The sequence below is a fragment of the Channa argus genome, chromosome 9 (assembly GCF_033026475.1).
Source record: "Channa argus isolate prfri chromosome 9, Channa argus male v1.0, whole genome shotgun sequence".
Lineage (NCBI taxonomy): Eukaryota > Metazoa > Chordata > Actinopteri > Anabantiformes > Channidae > Channa > Channa argus.
The window spans coordinates 9,916,951-9,932,118 of NC_090205.1; the positions used below are offsets into that span (position 1 = coordinate 9,916,951).

General features: G+C 42.7%; 1 protein-coding gene across 8 annotated transcripts in view; it reads left to right on the plus strand.

Annotated features, from left to right (window-relative positions):
* fgf14 (fibroblast growth factor 14) overlaps positions 1-15,168 on the plus strand; it is an 85,848-nt gene that overhangs the window by 46,445 nt on the left and 24,235 nt on the right. For 3 of the 8 annotated variants that reach the window (XM_067514838.1, XM_067514843.1, XM_067514840.1), the window contains exons 2-3: positions 13,686-13,796; positions 15,048-15,151. In XM_067514838.1, coding sequence (XP_067370939.1) covers positions 13,686-13,796; positions 15,048-15,151 — 215 coding nt within the window. Of the gene's footprint in view, positions 1-5,706; positions 7,089-13,138; positions 13,214-13,685; positions 13,797-15,047; positions 15,152-15,168 lie in introns of those variants that run through there. The other 5 variants (XM_067514837.1, XM_067514836.1, XM_067514835.1 and 2 more) reach the window with 5 other exon arrangements.

The following is a 15,168-nucleotide window of genomic DNA, read 5'->3' on the forward strand; positions in this document are numbered from 1 at the left end:
AGGAACCTGATGTGGAGGAGGAGTTTGTTGAAATTATCATTGTTTTGTTGTGTTAAAGCAGAGATCCCTATGGAACAGCGGTTCGAGTGTAGCCCTTAAAGGAATAGTTGAGCGATTTTTATTCTAAGGTTTAGATGATGTAAATGTATAAAGCTAAATTTATAGCTAACCAGTAGCTGATTAGATGATAACTTGGAAACAAATAGTCTTACTCTGTCTTTAAGAACTGTAAACCTGCTCCCTATATCGCTAAACCTCAGTAAATAACTATTTATGTCTTGTTTGTTTAAAGCACACAATTTGTACATTAAAATCCCAGCAAGATAGTGCAAACATGTTTTTTTTGAAGGTCTGCACTTGAACCATTATTTCTTTTTAAAGGGTTTAAGGTTTAAGGACAAAGTTTCTTTTTAAGTTGTTGTAAAGTCAAAGTTAGGTTCAGAGTTAGGGTGTGCAGTTTGATTATATGAATCAATATCAAAGAAATAGGAAAAGGAAAACTCAAGTGGCCTCTAAATGCAGTTGTGCATGTCTGGGTGTTTGCATGCAATTACAGGCATAGAGTTCTCTCCGGTGGCCTGTCCAAAACTTTCTTCTTCTTTTATCAAATTAGATTTTGGTCTGGTCTGTGGAAAAAACCTGAGAGTGCTAACGTAGCTCTGTGGTTTTTGGTAGTTTGGCTGTAGTGTGTGAGAACTGCAGGGATTCGGATTCACATCAGGTATAATCTGTGGATTGCATTCTGACAGGGAGCCACTGTAGAAAACAAAAAGACACTAAGCACATCGGAAGGACACTTTAAATATGAAGAGAGAGAAGGGCTGTAGAAAACCTCTTGGCTTAACAGACATGTGCCTAAAATGTGTATGTTTTTAAACCTAACTTCTCCTGGACTGTGTATTTGAAAGCTTGTGTTGCAGACATAATCAAACCCCATTTGGCATCCACAGGTTCATTCACTGGCCAGCTGGTTTTCTCCATATCACATCTTTGTATTCACAAATGGAGCTTGGAGCCTGACCTGACATCACCCTTATCATAATTCTATTAAACCTTCCAGCACTGAAAAACACCCAGGTCCCTCACCTGCATCATAAAACTATTCATTTTAATGTGCACACCTATACACCACCTATACACTATGCATTTTCAAGTGGGCCACACATTATCTTTGCTTATCAACACATGCAGGCACCAGCACTTTTGTTCACCGAGATGCAAACAATAAAGCTCTGACATGCATCTATCACACTTGGTGTCAGCCTTCAGCTAAGGAAACAGGCCTTGCCACAGGGGTTTGGACTAATTGATATTCTGCCACACTGCCCAGGGATTCTCCAAGGAACCTCTCTCCACACTGCTGCTGACAAGGCACATTCCATCACTGCTGCAGCCTTAAAAATAGGATCAAATGATGGAGCTGTGTGTGTGTGTATGTGAGTGTGAGAAGGGGACAGAGAGGATGTGTGTGAGCAGTGTTTTGTCTCTGCGGATCTGGGTTTTGGCCCCTTCTGCATGATCTCTCTGTATCTGTCTCTTTGCTCACATCTGTTTCCTCAGATGCCCTTTTTCTTTTTCATCCCAAATTATGCATAGCACAGTATAACTGAGCGGTTTGCGATTTAGTGACGTCTATTATTCCGTAGCTAACCAGTCACTGCTGGTGAGGGGCCTGAAGGCTGTGCTTTATCACCGGTGCTTATGCCCAATTGTTCTTTTTACGTGCTGTAATCAGGTTTTGTTTAAAATGCACAAAAGTCATAGTACATGCAAACAAGCCCCCAGCCACATATTCATTGTATATATATTTTATCAGTTGGCCTTTATTTCCAAAGTTATAGTTGCCAAGAAGATCTAATTAGGATGCAGTATTAGACTTATCGCCCTGGATACCACTAACTTAATGTTGGATACAGTGATTGATTCATCCCCCACGGCTCATCCTCCAGGCCTCCTCCTCCCATTTCTCCACTTGCAGAGGTGCACGCCATACATCGCAGTTGGTTTGGTTTTTCTGTTCGTGGAGTTCAGCAACACAAGTGTTAACTACACGTTTTTAAAAGCTTGGAATGAGCAATTTGTGAGTTGAGCACACAGTTTGAAGCCACTGTGTTTCATTAGTGTCTCAGTCGGAGGGCTCCACACCTCAGGCCCACTCTAATTTCATCCCATGGGTGAGGGTGAACACTCCATCACACTCACAACAGAGACACATATTGAGATGCGGCTATACATATTCTTTGATGGCACATGATTCTAATTTTAAATGATTTTATGACACTGCATCAGATGACGAACCAGCTCTTCAGAGATCTGTGAGCAGAGACTTAATGCTTCTCCTCTAGGAGCTAAATCACTTCAGGATTGTTGTTATTTGTTGCCAGTGTAGCATGAGTGATCTTGTTGGCAATAAAGCAGCACTTAAAGATTGCTTCTCATTTGATCGCCCCAGGAAGCTCATCTATCCAATCATTCCAATCATTAATTCACTTGCAGGTTAGCAAACTACTTCAGTAAATAGCCAGAGGAGACCCTTCACAAATGAGGAGCAATAGTCACAAGAAGGCCTCAATCCAGGAAATCAAATACTACACTGTCACGTCACGTTGGCCGTATTTGTAATCATTAAGTGGCTCAGCTGTCCATTACACTGAGCTGCCACTTTATTAGGTACACCTGTACAGTCTAATGCAATCCAATACAGCCAGTAGCATTAATATTCATTTTTTGATAATTAAATGATGTGTTTAGCACAAACATCATAGTGGGTAGTTTTTGTACAGAGCTGATCTATTGCCATCATCTTATAAACCCTAATTCTCTTAAAGTCTGTCCTTGTTCATTACCCTTGAATGTGCACTCCTGCATAGCTCTCTGATTAGTAAGATTAGGATAGGAGAGATAGGAGTACTCACAGTCCGTACGTTGACGCTCAAAGATCTTATTGCTTCAGTAGCTGGACATAAATCGTAGTTATGCAAAATCATTAGTCACTGAAATTAAGCTAATTCTGGGTCTTTGAAAATGCAGTGCATATGGATTCTGCCAAGTTATGCTTGGGCCCGAGAAGCGCTGAGTCCAACTGACTGTTTTTCAGGATAGATGATAAAAGAACATGGCCCCGAAGCAAAGTAATAGCAGTAATCAAATGGGTTGTATCCTAGTTCCTTTGGGTGACATTTGCATCAGGGCATCGATCTAAATGTAACGTAATTTCCTCAGAGGAGATTGGATTAAAATGTTCTGACCTAATGAGGCTGACGCTTTACAAGTCTGCATCAGATTGGGTTGCCATGTTTCTATACAGGTCAGCTATGGTATTGTGGTTTCCGGTATTTTGTCTGTGTTGATTATTAGAGGAATACAAGTTAAAAAGCACAGTATTTAAATGTGTCTATTTAGCATTTGGTTAAGCCCCTGCAAATTGTATCCTACGGCAACATTTAGTCTTATTGTATTTGTGGTTAATCACAAAGTGTCCACATGTGTTAATCAAACTGCCTTCCTTTGTGATTCAACTTAAAGAATGAATGAAGTGTTTAACATGTCTGTGAACGAATTAATGTGAACAGCTGGGGTCAGCCTGTCAGTTCACCTTAACCACATTAGATCCTACAAGGGACATATAAATGGGACATTAGAAGTCACAGACAAAGGTGTTGACTTCCAGGGCTTTGGAATGGGACTGCCATGGACACGCATACATTCAAATGTAGGAGGAAAAGAAACCTAGGTACTGTCTGTGTGTCCTTGTTTTGCTTTGTGAATGTATATTTCACTTGGTTATGTTTTAGTTTTTTTTCTCAACACCATTTGTGGCTTTCAGTTTGATGGGAAAGCAGATTGGACTGGATAACTTTTGCTTCCCCAGTGTGTGCAGTGATAAGGCTTATGCATGCGTGTGTCTGCTGTGTGGAAAGCTCGTCTGACCCTCATGCTGCGTGACTGAAAAGGTAAAAGTGCAAAACCTCCCCTCTTTTCTCCAATGCTAAAGCTGCTCTGGGCAGAGCTCGAAGTGATGTTTGTTTTTTGAAGGAGTGCAAATGTTGCAGACTTTCAGTTATTGAATAGGCCGTCTCTGTAAATATGAATATGAAGGAGAAAATCAAGAATCTTTTTTTGCCCAGTAGTGAAGAGATGCTGGCTAAACAAGTTAATTTTATTTTTTAGCATTCACTGTCCTCCCTTCATCAATTGCTATATGTTTATTCTAATCTGGCCTTTTCTTTTGTTCAGCTTTTCTTCAGATATACTGGGTATATGTGCAAACATATATAATATATATCAGACAGTGATAATGAGACAGTGATATCAGACATATATATATATATATATATATATATATATATATATATATATATATATATATATATATATATATATATATATATATATATGTATATTCTTTGAGCTGTGATTTATTTCAATCAAAGCACGATAACTAGCGCTAGATGGTCATAATTGAAAATGGGGATGATGATCTGTGTGATCCTCTTCCATCGCGGGCTGTGACAGTGCTGATCTGCAGGTTGTTGTGGGTGAGGGACCATTGTTGAGCTGACAGTGTCCGCTGCTGGTGGGAGCGTTAACTGCAGTGTCTCCCGCTCCAACGCGGACTAGGGGCTTCGCACCCAAGGGACGTAAAATCTGTGCGAACTCTCAGTGCAGTGGGATGAGAGCCGACAAAAAAGGCCCCTAACCACCGGTACACACACTTGATTTTATGTGAGGATGGCAACATCCTACATGCGATTTTGAAAAGGTTTTTACACACAGTTCTTTACACATCAGTCTACTGGCAGCTTCTCGTCAGCCGCCGCACAGGGTCAACGCAGTAATTTATCATTTATAGACACTGTTGTTCTGTTTTAAGCGACATCTATTCTACCGCAAAAGCATATGGCTGTGGATCTGTCAGTTTACTTGATCCTTCAGTATAATCTGTCATCCGCACAGCTGAATATCAACAGGTGCGTGTGGCACGTAGGGCACACACATACACACACACCAGAGAGTAAAGCAACACCCCCGGTCCCCTATGAGTTCAAATGTTTAATTACAGCTACAAACAGCAGATGGCTCTCTTGAGTTTTAATTCCTGTGCCTGTGATTGAGACTTAGATCATATCCACTGCAAAACAAAAGCTAGGACCAAATGTTTTGTCTCACAGTGGCTTTCATTGTGTGGAACAGACACGTCCAACTCTAAAGTGGCAGACAAAGTGTTGGGTGGGGTGGAGCACTGAGTGGATCTCAAGTGGCATGTGCTCCTCACAAATCATCCTGCCGTCTGTGGCGGATGTTCAAGTAAAGGTTATGATGTCGGACAGAAGGGAAAGGTTTTCGTCCGTTATTGTGCGGTGCTTGGCGGTAGAGCTGCTGTCCGTGGTGCTGAAATCACACACGCAAACGGAGCGCGCAATATGAACGTTCCACAGATGGAGCATATTGTTAGAATATTTTATTTCTTTTAATGATGTGATTAACTGTGAGCTGAAAATACAGTCTGTCGCACATTAAGCTTTATTTGTATTATATGTGGTTCTTGGTATTTAGCGGCCTAAGTTTATAGCAGTTAAAGCCCAAACTGAAGCTTGTAAGACTAAAATCTTCCCATCTAATGGCACCGTTCATTCCCCTTCAAGCAGGGGCTTGGCGGTCGAGAGGAAGGGGGCGGGAGGTGTATCCTCTTCACTCACTAAGGAGTGGTTAGGACTTGTTGATGGGAAGGATTTGTTGATCTGTGCTATATAGACTGGAGTCATTATCCACAGCCTCCCATGTCTTATTTTGTCTTTGTAAGTGGCAAAGGAAATTATTTGCGCACTGTGTATCAGTGGAGGCACTTTCTTTCTCCCCGTTACGCACGGATCGCCATACTTGCCTCTCCCACGCAGCAGTGGGCTCTACTGGAAGATCCACTGGGTCGAACTGTGTTCTGATCGCCAGGGGGTTGAAGGTTTTTCTATCCTGCTTGTCAAACATCGCACACGCCATCTCCACAGGACTTAGATTAGCTTTGCGTTATGTTTTGTTTCCTCCCCTGTGGCTCCTATCGAGCCCCCGCGCTTATGTTGTGGTGGAAGGAAATGTGTTCTGAGGACATCGGGAGGGATTTGGAATATAACTTTGCATGCAATTAGCTTGCAGCACCAATTTATGTCTACACAGCTGTGCATTTTATGTGCCGCTCCAGATGTGGGGCTGCTGACCAGTCATCGCATGGGTCCCCGTCGCGCGTTGCCTTTCGCAAACTTGGAGTTCGTTCCGCTCGGGCTGCTGAGCTTTCACTCGGGCGGCGATCTTCGTAGGAGGTGCACGTATTTTGTTTGATTGCTGGCGGCGCACAGGCACAGGCGCCTCCGTCGCTACCCAAACGGCGACTTCTGCTAAGGCAACCTCGTCTGGCAGAAGGTGGAGAAAGCGGCGGGCGAAAAGAAGGAAAGAGTGGGTGAATGTGCTGTAAGAACGCTGCAGCCGGCAATGGACATTTAAGGGCGCGATGCTTCTGAACACGTTACAATGAACAAAAACATCCCTGTGCAGGTATGAAGAATATCCAGAATTGGCGGTACGCGTGAGTTTGCCGTTGGTCTTTATCAGGACTATGGTTATTGATGCATGTATGGGATAACGCATGCACTGATTTAATTTTTCTATCATGTCCAAGAATTTCGAGTGATGATGACAGCTGTTTTAATATCTCAACTATCATGTAGTGTTCCGAAAGGAAAGAAAGCCAGCTAAAAATATATCTGACATTTGACATCACGGAGCGGACCACTTAGCCGCCACCATGGGACTGTGACCCGGGCTGCGAGCTCCGAGAAACGGCTGTTTGTGTAGTCTGTGCTCCGTGTGCAGACTGGACTGAGCAGTTGTGACATTTTGAGACATGGCTGCTGCTATTGCGAGTGGGCTGATCAGACAGAAGAGACAGGCACGGGAGCAGCATTTAGACCGGCCCTCGACTAACCGACGGAGGAAGAGCCCCAACAAAAATAAGGGGCTTTGCAATGGGAACCTGGTCGACATCTTCTCAAAAGTGCGCATCTTCGGCCTCAGGAAGCGGAGACTACGGAGACAAGGTCTGGGAACTTTTGTGTGCAAGGTGTCTTCTTTGTGGGCGCATAGCTGTGTGCATTCAGTGTAAACATGGGCTTACATTCAACCACTGGTTGATGGCTTATTTAGGCCGTCAGCTGTCATAATCACATTGCCACATTGCCACCTATATGGTTAAGGTAGACAATCAAATGAATGGCACTCAATTATTGCTTGCCAACCCCCCCCCCCCCACATGCGTAACAAAACGGAGTAATAAGAGTAAGAAATCATTCTGCTGTGTGTATTCACCACCCGGTGGAAAATAACAAACCTGCCCCTGATTTTCATGGAATCCCAGGTAGCTGACAGACTCCTGACGAGTGGTGCCAAATGGTTTAGGCAGTTTTACCGAGCTGCTGTCACCTTGGCGATTGTGAAGGGGCCTGGTCGTTCTGAAGCTCATACACGATTCTCTGAACTGTTCACTACATAAGCCAGGAATGAAACTCATTCATATGCAAGCAAAAAGGTCACTATCTCCCGTGGAATGGAGGTTACGCCTTTCAAACCTAATATTTCTCGCATAATTGTTCGAAGTGGGGCCCATTGGCCTCCTATCGCTCCAGCCGATATTCGCTCCACTCATGGAAATGTCATGAACATTAATTGCTCTAATGTGGCAGCCATGGTTTGTTAAAGAGCCCTGTCAACAATTATTCCACCGCTGGAATCAGTGCGTATACTGCCGGGATGATTTTTCTTACAAAAATAAATTCGAATTTTCATTTAGGAATTCCATTACTCCAATTATTTCCTCTGGTTAGTCAGTGATGAGGGCGGCTTGTGTGGCTCTCTTGGAATCTTCAGGCAACAAACCTGTTGCACCCAGGCTGTGTAACCCTAACAGACTAAGCGACCTGTAGCAATTGTGATTTAATGATCATTTTTTATCAGTTTAAAATCAGTTTCTAATGCGGTTTCTCATTCTCAGTCTTGTCATATTGGCACTGAACAACACCATGAAACGTCCCCTTCACTAGCCACTAGTGATTACATGGATTAAAATGGCTTTAATATAATGGGTTCTATATAATAGCAGATAGAGGACACATCTGGACACGGGTCGTGTTATAATCGTCTGTCCTCCAGACTGCTCTTTCCGCGTCTGTCCACTGAGTGCATGTGTTAGGCTCTGCATGTGTGGCCGTCTCAGTGTTTGTCTAATTGTCCTCTGAATGGGGCTGTGGCATTTCTATCTTTTCATGTGAAATCATCAGAATCTCCCACACATTAGAGATGTGGACAGATGATGATGGGTATTAATATACGGCCTCACAGAAAACCAAGCATACAAAGATGAAAGAGTGTGGGATATTGCATAAACAAATCTGGAAGTTAGACATATGGATGCCAAGTCCCCCTGCCTTTGCAGTCCTGAAATGACTTGACAACATCACCCCCTACATCAGCCATTTTAAAGTGCAACCTAGAACCTCCTTGAACATATGGATAAAGATGATAATCCACAGTGCCCCCTGCAAGTTGAGAAACACAGTAAAATGGAAATTAAATTAAGAGGGAAGCCGTTTTTAAATGAGTATATTGTCCTCATTTCTGAAGCTCTATAATCAGAGCACGCAGTTTTCTCTTGCTTTAATTTTCTGTTACTTGTGATTAAAGGCCTAATGGGAAAATACTTCATTAATTCCAGCTTCACGTGGGAATTGGGAAAATCTTTACCGAATGGTATCAGACTTTGCTGTCAGGGGGCTGTTTGGGAAACACTCCACTCACTGCTGTTCGTCTCCTCCGCCCTCCACACCCTCAACCCCACGCTCTCCAACACTTTCCCCTCTCTATCGCTTTGTCTCCTCTTTCCCCATTTTGCTCATTGTATTATCACAAGAGCAAACAGCTTAGGAAGACTAATGGCTTGTTTTGCTGTGCTTAATTCATTATTATACCCCAGAAGGGCATTTTTTTAAAAAAAATACATTTTCGGTGAGTGAAAACAAAAAAAACAACTGAATGCACCGCTGCTCATAAGTGTTGTGATAACACAGTCGGACGGCCACAGTTGTCTCCATTTCCCAGGTGAATACGGCTTCTCTCTGTCAGCAGAGTCTGCAACACAGCAGAACACAGCAGCTTTCCAACCATCCACACTATGATTAGATATTGAAGTCACATTCAGATTCCCACTGAGATCTGTCAGGATGAGGGAGTGGAGGTGTCAGAAATGTACTCTAACACCAGGATTCCCTCTGGCTTTGAGTATTGATCTTCCAAGGGAGATTCTTATAAGCTGCATTCATTGGCACTGACATAAATTGAGCTTTTTGAGCCAGAGCACTTTGTTTAAATACAAAGCAGTTGTTACCAAAAGAATCAATCAATACTAATGATCCTCATCTTTATTTGATCTCATTTTACTTTGTGTACTCATTGTGACAGGCTGTTTATTAAAGAGTATTCATAGGCCTACTTAAGATAAGCAATACGAGTTTAAAATAAGACATCAAGTGTTGTCCGCCATGTTCATTAAAAATGGACACTAGATCAAAGATAGTGGGAACACTTTGTATTTCCTGTGTCGTGTCAGCTTTGGTTTTAAATCAGCCATACATGTTTAAAGCAGATGCAGAGTCAGTGATCACACTGATGTGTTTTTAAGGGATTAGATGGGAGTTGTAAATCCTATTACACTCAGACCCAGTAAGTGAGCTTTGGACGCATCCAGCTTGGGCTCAAACATAATCGCACTGCTTCAGCTCTAATTATCCCACTAGACTAGATTCATCATTAGATTGTGTTTCATAGATCAGACCATCAGATTAGCTTGCATGATCTGAAAAACCATTTGAGATTGATGCATAGCTGCAGCAGTGGCTGTTTATGTTGGCGGGACCCAGCAGTGCATCATCACTCAGCCTTCAGAGCTGTCTGTGTCAGATGAGTTATTGTTGAGAATTCAGAGATGTTGTTGATGTAAGAGAAATGAGGAAAGGGGTGTGAGTAGAGTCACTTTTTCTTTGCTTGATCTGCTTTTCTCTATGACAAGAGAAGCAACATGGAGGGGCTTTTCCTTTGCTGGCTGGAAAAGCCCTTTTCTTTTTTCAGAAACATCCAAAGTGGGTCAGGCAGGGCAGAGCTCACAGCAGGCTACAACTGCTCCTGCAGCTGTGCGTGGGTGTGGGTGTGTCCTTGTACTTTCCTCAATTTGCTTTGCACCCAGTCAAACATGTGTATTGTACACATGCACAAACTCATGGATGACCAGGCAGAAAATAAGACAGGAAGCTACTGAAAGAGTTAATAGAGGAGCTACAAAGCCAAATAAATAAATCGCAATCTTTCTGTGACAGTCCGATGTATATGCAAAGAGGGCTTCTGCAGCATCAAAGCCATGATTTGAGATCTTACTATTGTGATGCTTGTTGTTTTCCAAGGAAACCCCCTGCTGCTGCCAAACCACCACTCTGTTTCCCTAGAAACCATGAAGCAGCATGTAGAAACTTACAGTGTGTCTGTTGTCAAAACTAACATTCGTGTCACTGGGAAAGTCCAAGTGCAGTAGACTTTGGATACTCCACTGGTGATAAACAGCACTGTCGTTTCACCACTTTGGAGAATGTTCAGACGGACAGAGAGAAAACCTATCAAACGAAAGACAAGGTAAAGGTCTTTTCTTGACCTTCTTGAATTCCAATGAGTCATTTCCACATAAAGCTCGTCTGACACAAGTGAAAATGCTGTGTTATTCTAAAAACACCTCTACATCTTTGCATCTCCAGGGTGTAAATAATGGGGGCACGTTACATTATTTTGTTTGTCTGGAACATAATTAATGACCTTAAAACCATGTGTCCTCCAACATGAGTTTCCAGCCTTGTAAGAAACCCACCATGTAATTACAATGTATGCATTAGTGTCCATGAAAGTCCAGCGTTAAACTGTCAGTCATAAATAATGGCCCCTGGTGTTCAACAACATGATTTAATTCTAGACATATTCATCTAGACAACGCTCAGTCTGCGATTATGTGTCAACTATCATAAATTATGATAGACTTATCTTGCACATTTCCCCCCTCATTATTTTATGTTCATCCCTTCAATTTTCATAAATCAGTTTCTCCTGATTTTCAGCTCACTCCTGCTGCAGCTCAGAAATACTAAAGAAATACTGAAGCTTGAAACTGAGGGGAAATCTGTGTATGTTTGGGTGTGAGATATACTGTGTGGCTCGCCCCGGGGAACACAGCCAGCATCACATGATTTATAGCACAACAGAGGCGCCAAGTTCACCTCCACAAGCAGATACACACACATGAACACGCAGGTACAAACAAAGATGGAGCATTCACATAGCCAACAACTACTTATGCAGTTTTAATTATTACAGATTACCCCCCACTGATCTGTCATCAGAATCAATCTCACTCCCCCACATTGTTTAAAAGCTGCTGATCAAAGTCATTAGGGTTAGCCAACTTTGTGCGTCTGATACAAGCGTACTTGCTCAAGGGAATTGCGCAATCATTAACAATCCATATGGAAATTTGTGTGCAATGCTTGTGTTACTGTGCAGGGGTGTGTTTTTGACTGTGTCAGAGTGTTTATGAAAACACGCATTTCTTTACCCTGAGAATACGGGTGCGGTGTCAAGGTTCTACTGGAAGCTTTTGAAGTCATAATTACCCATGAATTCAGTCCTGTTCATTGTTCTGATCTCCAGATGCCCATTGTAGTGGCCGTGGGTGGAAACAATGACAGAGAAAGCATGAGGGTGAGCCAATAAAGGCACGAGTGAATTTGAATTTGTATTTTTCGATGGTTTTCTGCAGTGTAAGAACTTTGCCCACTACAAAAATTAAGTGTCAGATCTATGAAGAAGTGCTAAAACTGTAGATTAATCAAGTGGCCAGTGGAAGGAAAATCAGGAAAACCGTTTCAACGTTCACCGGTATTGAATTGTATTCTTTTACATTTTACTTTTCATCTTTTCTGTGTTATTATAAACCACAAAATGCCTGAATAAATGACTTGTTATTGCAAAGAACACATGGTTTGACAGCATTGTAAACTGAATAATTGATTTTACAATGAAATATATAAAAACCCTAACGTGGGCACATTACAGGCATTTTTCACTATTTAAGACATTGTGGTGAAAAAAAACTCTAAAAATCCATTTAAAGCATTTGGCTGCTTAGAAAGTCATTAATAGTATACGTTTTTCAGATAGTAAAGCCAGAAAACTGAGAAAGGATAATGTCTGCACGTTGACATCTCTCACTGAGTGGCTGCAACAGTTTTGACTGTGAAGAGTTTTATTGTAAACCAGAGAGATGCTGTCATCCACTTGTCAGCCTGCTCAATGCACAGCTGAAGCACTTTGAGAGTCAGATTCTGCTTTAGCCATGTTTTCATTGTTCCAGTGAGGCAACAAAACGGCGCTGCTGAATGGCATCGTAGCACCATTGCTCGGTTACACCAGCAGAGAGGCATTTTCTCCCCTTTCAGGCAGTAGGAAAAGGTCTCAGAGCTACCAATGCCATCACCCGACAGAGCCATTTCAGAGGAAACTACCTTGAGTGGAACACGAATAGGGGGAAAAAATACCTCTCTCTGCCCTCACCAAGACCCCTTGAGTTCCCGTCTGTGTCTGTGCCCTCTCCCCTTTCTTCTTTTCTTTCTGTCTGCCCCTTCCTGCCCACACACACATACATACTGTAGAGTCGCAGAGTTTAGACTCAGGTGAGGTTGATTGTTCGCCTCCCCGGGGCTTTCTTAGAATGAAATCTGGTGTGATGGCTGTCTCGATGATAAGACCAATGTTGACAGAACAAAACCCCAGTGGTTGTACACGCGCACACTTGCACACACACACACACGCGCACACTCACACACACACACACTCACACACACACACACACGCGCACACTCACACACACAAAGAAATTGTGTTGCGCGGCATGAGCACAAGACATTTTTTCAGTGCAGTCCCATGCAGGTTTATTAAAATGTGTCCTTTTCACTTTTTTGCTTGTGTGTCTTTTCATGTATATTTTCACTTCCTGTTATTACAGACTCACAAAAAAATCCAACTCGATTGCAGGATGACTGGTTGAGCCGCAGTGGCACTGGGCAATTTCACCGCAGAGGTGATTTATTTACAGTAGATATGTCTCTAATTCCCTTGTTGGACAGAGCACAGACACTCTCCTATCCTACACACTAAGGACCCAGAGATGGTGCTGTTGGGTTCATTATGAGAGTCAGGGGCCTGCAGATTAATTCTGCTGCCTATAATTGGATGGCCTATCTCCGAGCAGGGCAGGGCTTATGTTCCCTGAAAGTTGGCTGTGGGATTTTTCTGTGAACATACACAGGCCTCTGTGTACAATACAGTAACATAGTACTACACAATGCGTCATGGTGTTTTTTAATGAAGACCTTCAGAAATTGCCATATTACTGTGTCACTTTATATCTTTTCCATGATCCAGCCTATAGTTGAATTTTTTGAAGCTTATCTGTTTTGCTGTAGCAGTTCTTGTCCTTGTAACATATTTTTCATCATTTTGGTTATTGCTAATGTCCCCACCTGTTTTCTCTCTCTTCTTCTTGCCTGCAGATCCCCAGCTCAAGGGTATAGTGACCAGGTTATATTGCAGGCAGGGATACTACTTGCAAATGAACCCCGATGGCTCTCTCGATGGGACCAAGGATGACAGCAGTAATTCCTGTGAGTACTTTTAAAGGTGGTTGTTGGCCTTTTACATCAAATATTCACTAGGTGTCTGCAGACGGTAAACAATTTTTAACAATTGACAAAGTGAAATAACTTCAAACTCTGCGGGTAGGAGAGAGTCCAGGCCCTCAAGGCCATGACACTAAAATAAGTAAACAAATAAATAACACAAGAACTTATATATGCTCCCTCTCCTCCCCTGCTCTAAACAGAGGTTTAGTGCATGGCTCAATTCTTGCTTTAGTTTTTTCCTTCAGGTGCACGAAATGAACCAGCATCCCCTGTAGTCAGCTTCTCTAACCTTGAGACCGATGCCCCCCTTCAATTTTCAGCCTTGGGAGCAAACATGTCTTCTTAAATGGCATCAAACGGATTTGTCCTCCTCCCTATGAGAGAAAGTGGACCAGAAAACAGTAGGCTTCATAGGGAGAAAAGGGTATTATTAGCTTGTTCTGGTGCTGCTCCTCAAGCGCTTCAGGCTAGGTGGTTAATTCAATTCCAGTGCTTGGTGTTAACACTAGCCTGACACTACATTGTGTCACTTATTACCCATGTCTGTCAGAATGAGGAGGTGAGGCACAAGGCACATCTGATAGGGACTTATTGAAACAACAGGTGTTACATATAGTGTGCACAACGTCTGCAATGTGTCATTAAAGCTCCAAGTGCAGATTTCATGCTGGCACTGACTGCTCAACATAGATTTTTATTTCTGGCTTATTTCTGGAAGGCCGTAGTTTAGGCTCCAAACCTGCCAAAACCTATTACTTACAAGGTCATTGAAGGTCATTTTGTGCCTTGAGGCTCCCATATAGACACATTTAATGCCACAGACACGTCAGACACGTTGATTCTCACCACTACAAACAATAGGCATTACCTTCCAGACCCATGGAGTCTGCTATAACAACAAAAGGGCCGTTAAATCTGCCGCGCACCAGTGATGGCCCCAATTACAGCTACTTCTCAGGAAGCTATGGGTGGCCCAGGCTACGCAATAGTGATCACGTCCACCAGCCGTACTGCAATCCGTCTTCAGTGATTACCTAAATGCAGCCGCTAGCAATCGTATTATCGTTGCTTTGTCAAGCATTAATGATGGGCAGCTTCCATTTGGATTATGAATTACACTATAACGTTTGCGGCCCCCCAGTATTTTTAACACTCACGTAATGTAAGGTCTGTTTATGGTAATGACATTTAAATGTATGTGTGTGTTTCCCGTTTTATTTTTCCATTTTCCAGCTTTGTTCAACCTTATTCCTGTGGGGCTCAGAGTTGTCGCCATTCAGTCTGTGAAGACAGGGTTATACATCGCCATGAACGGGGAGGGCCATCTGTACACATCAGTAAGCATGCTGTTCTA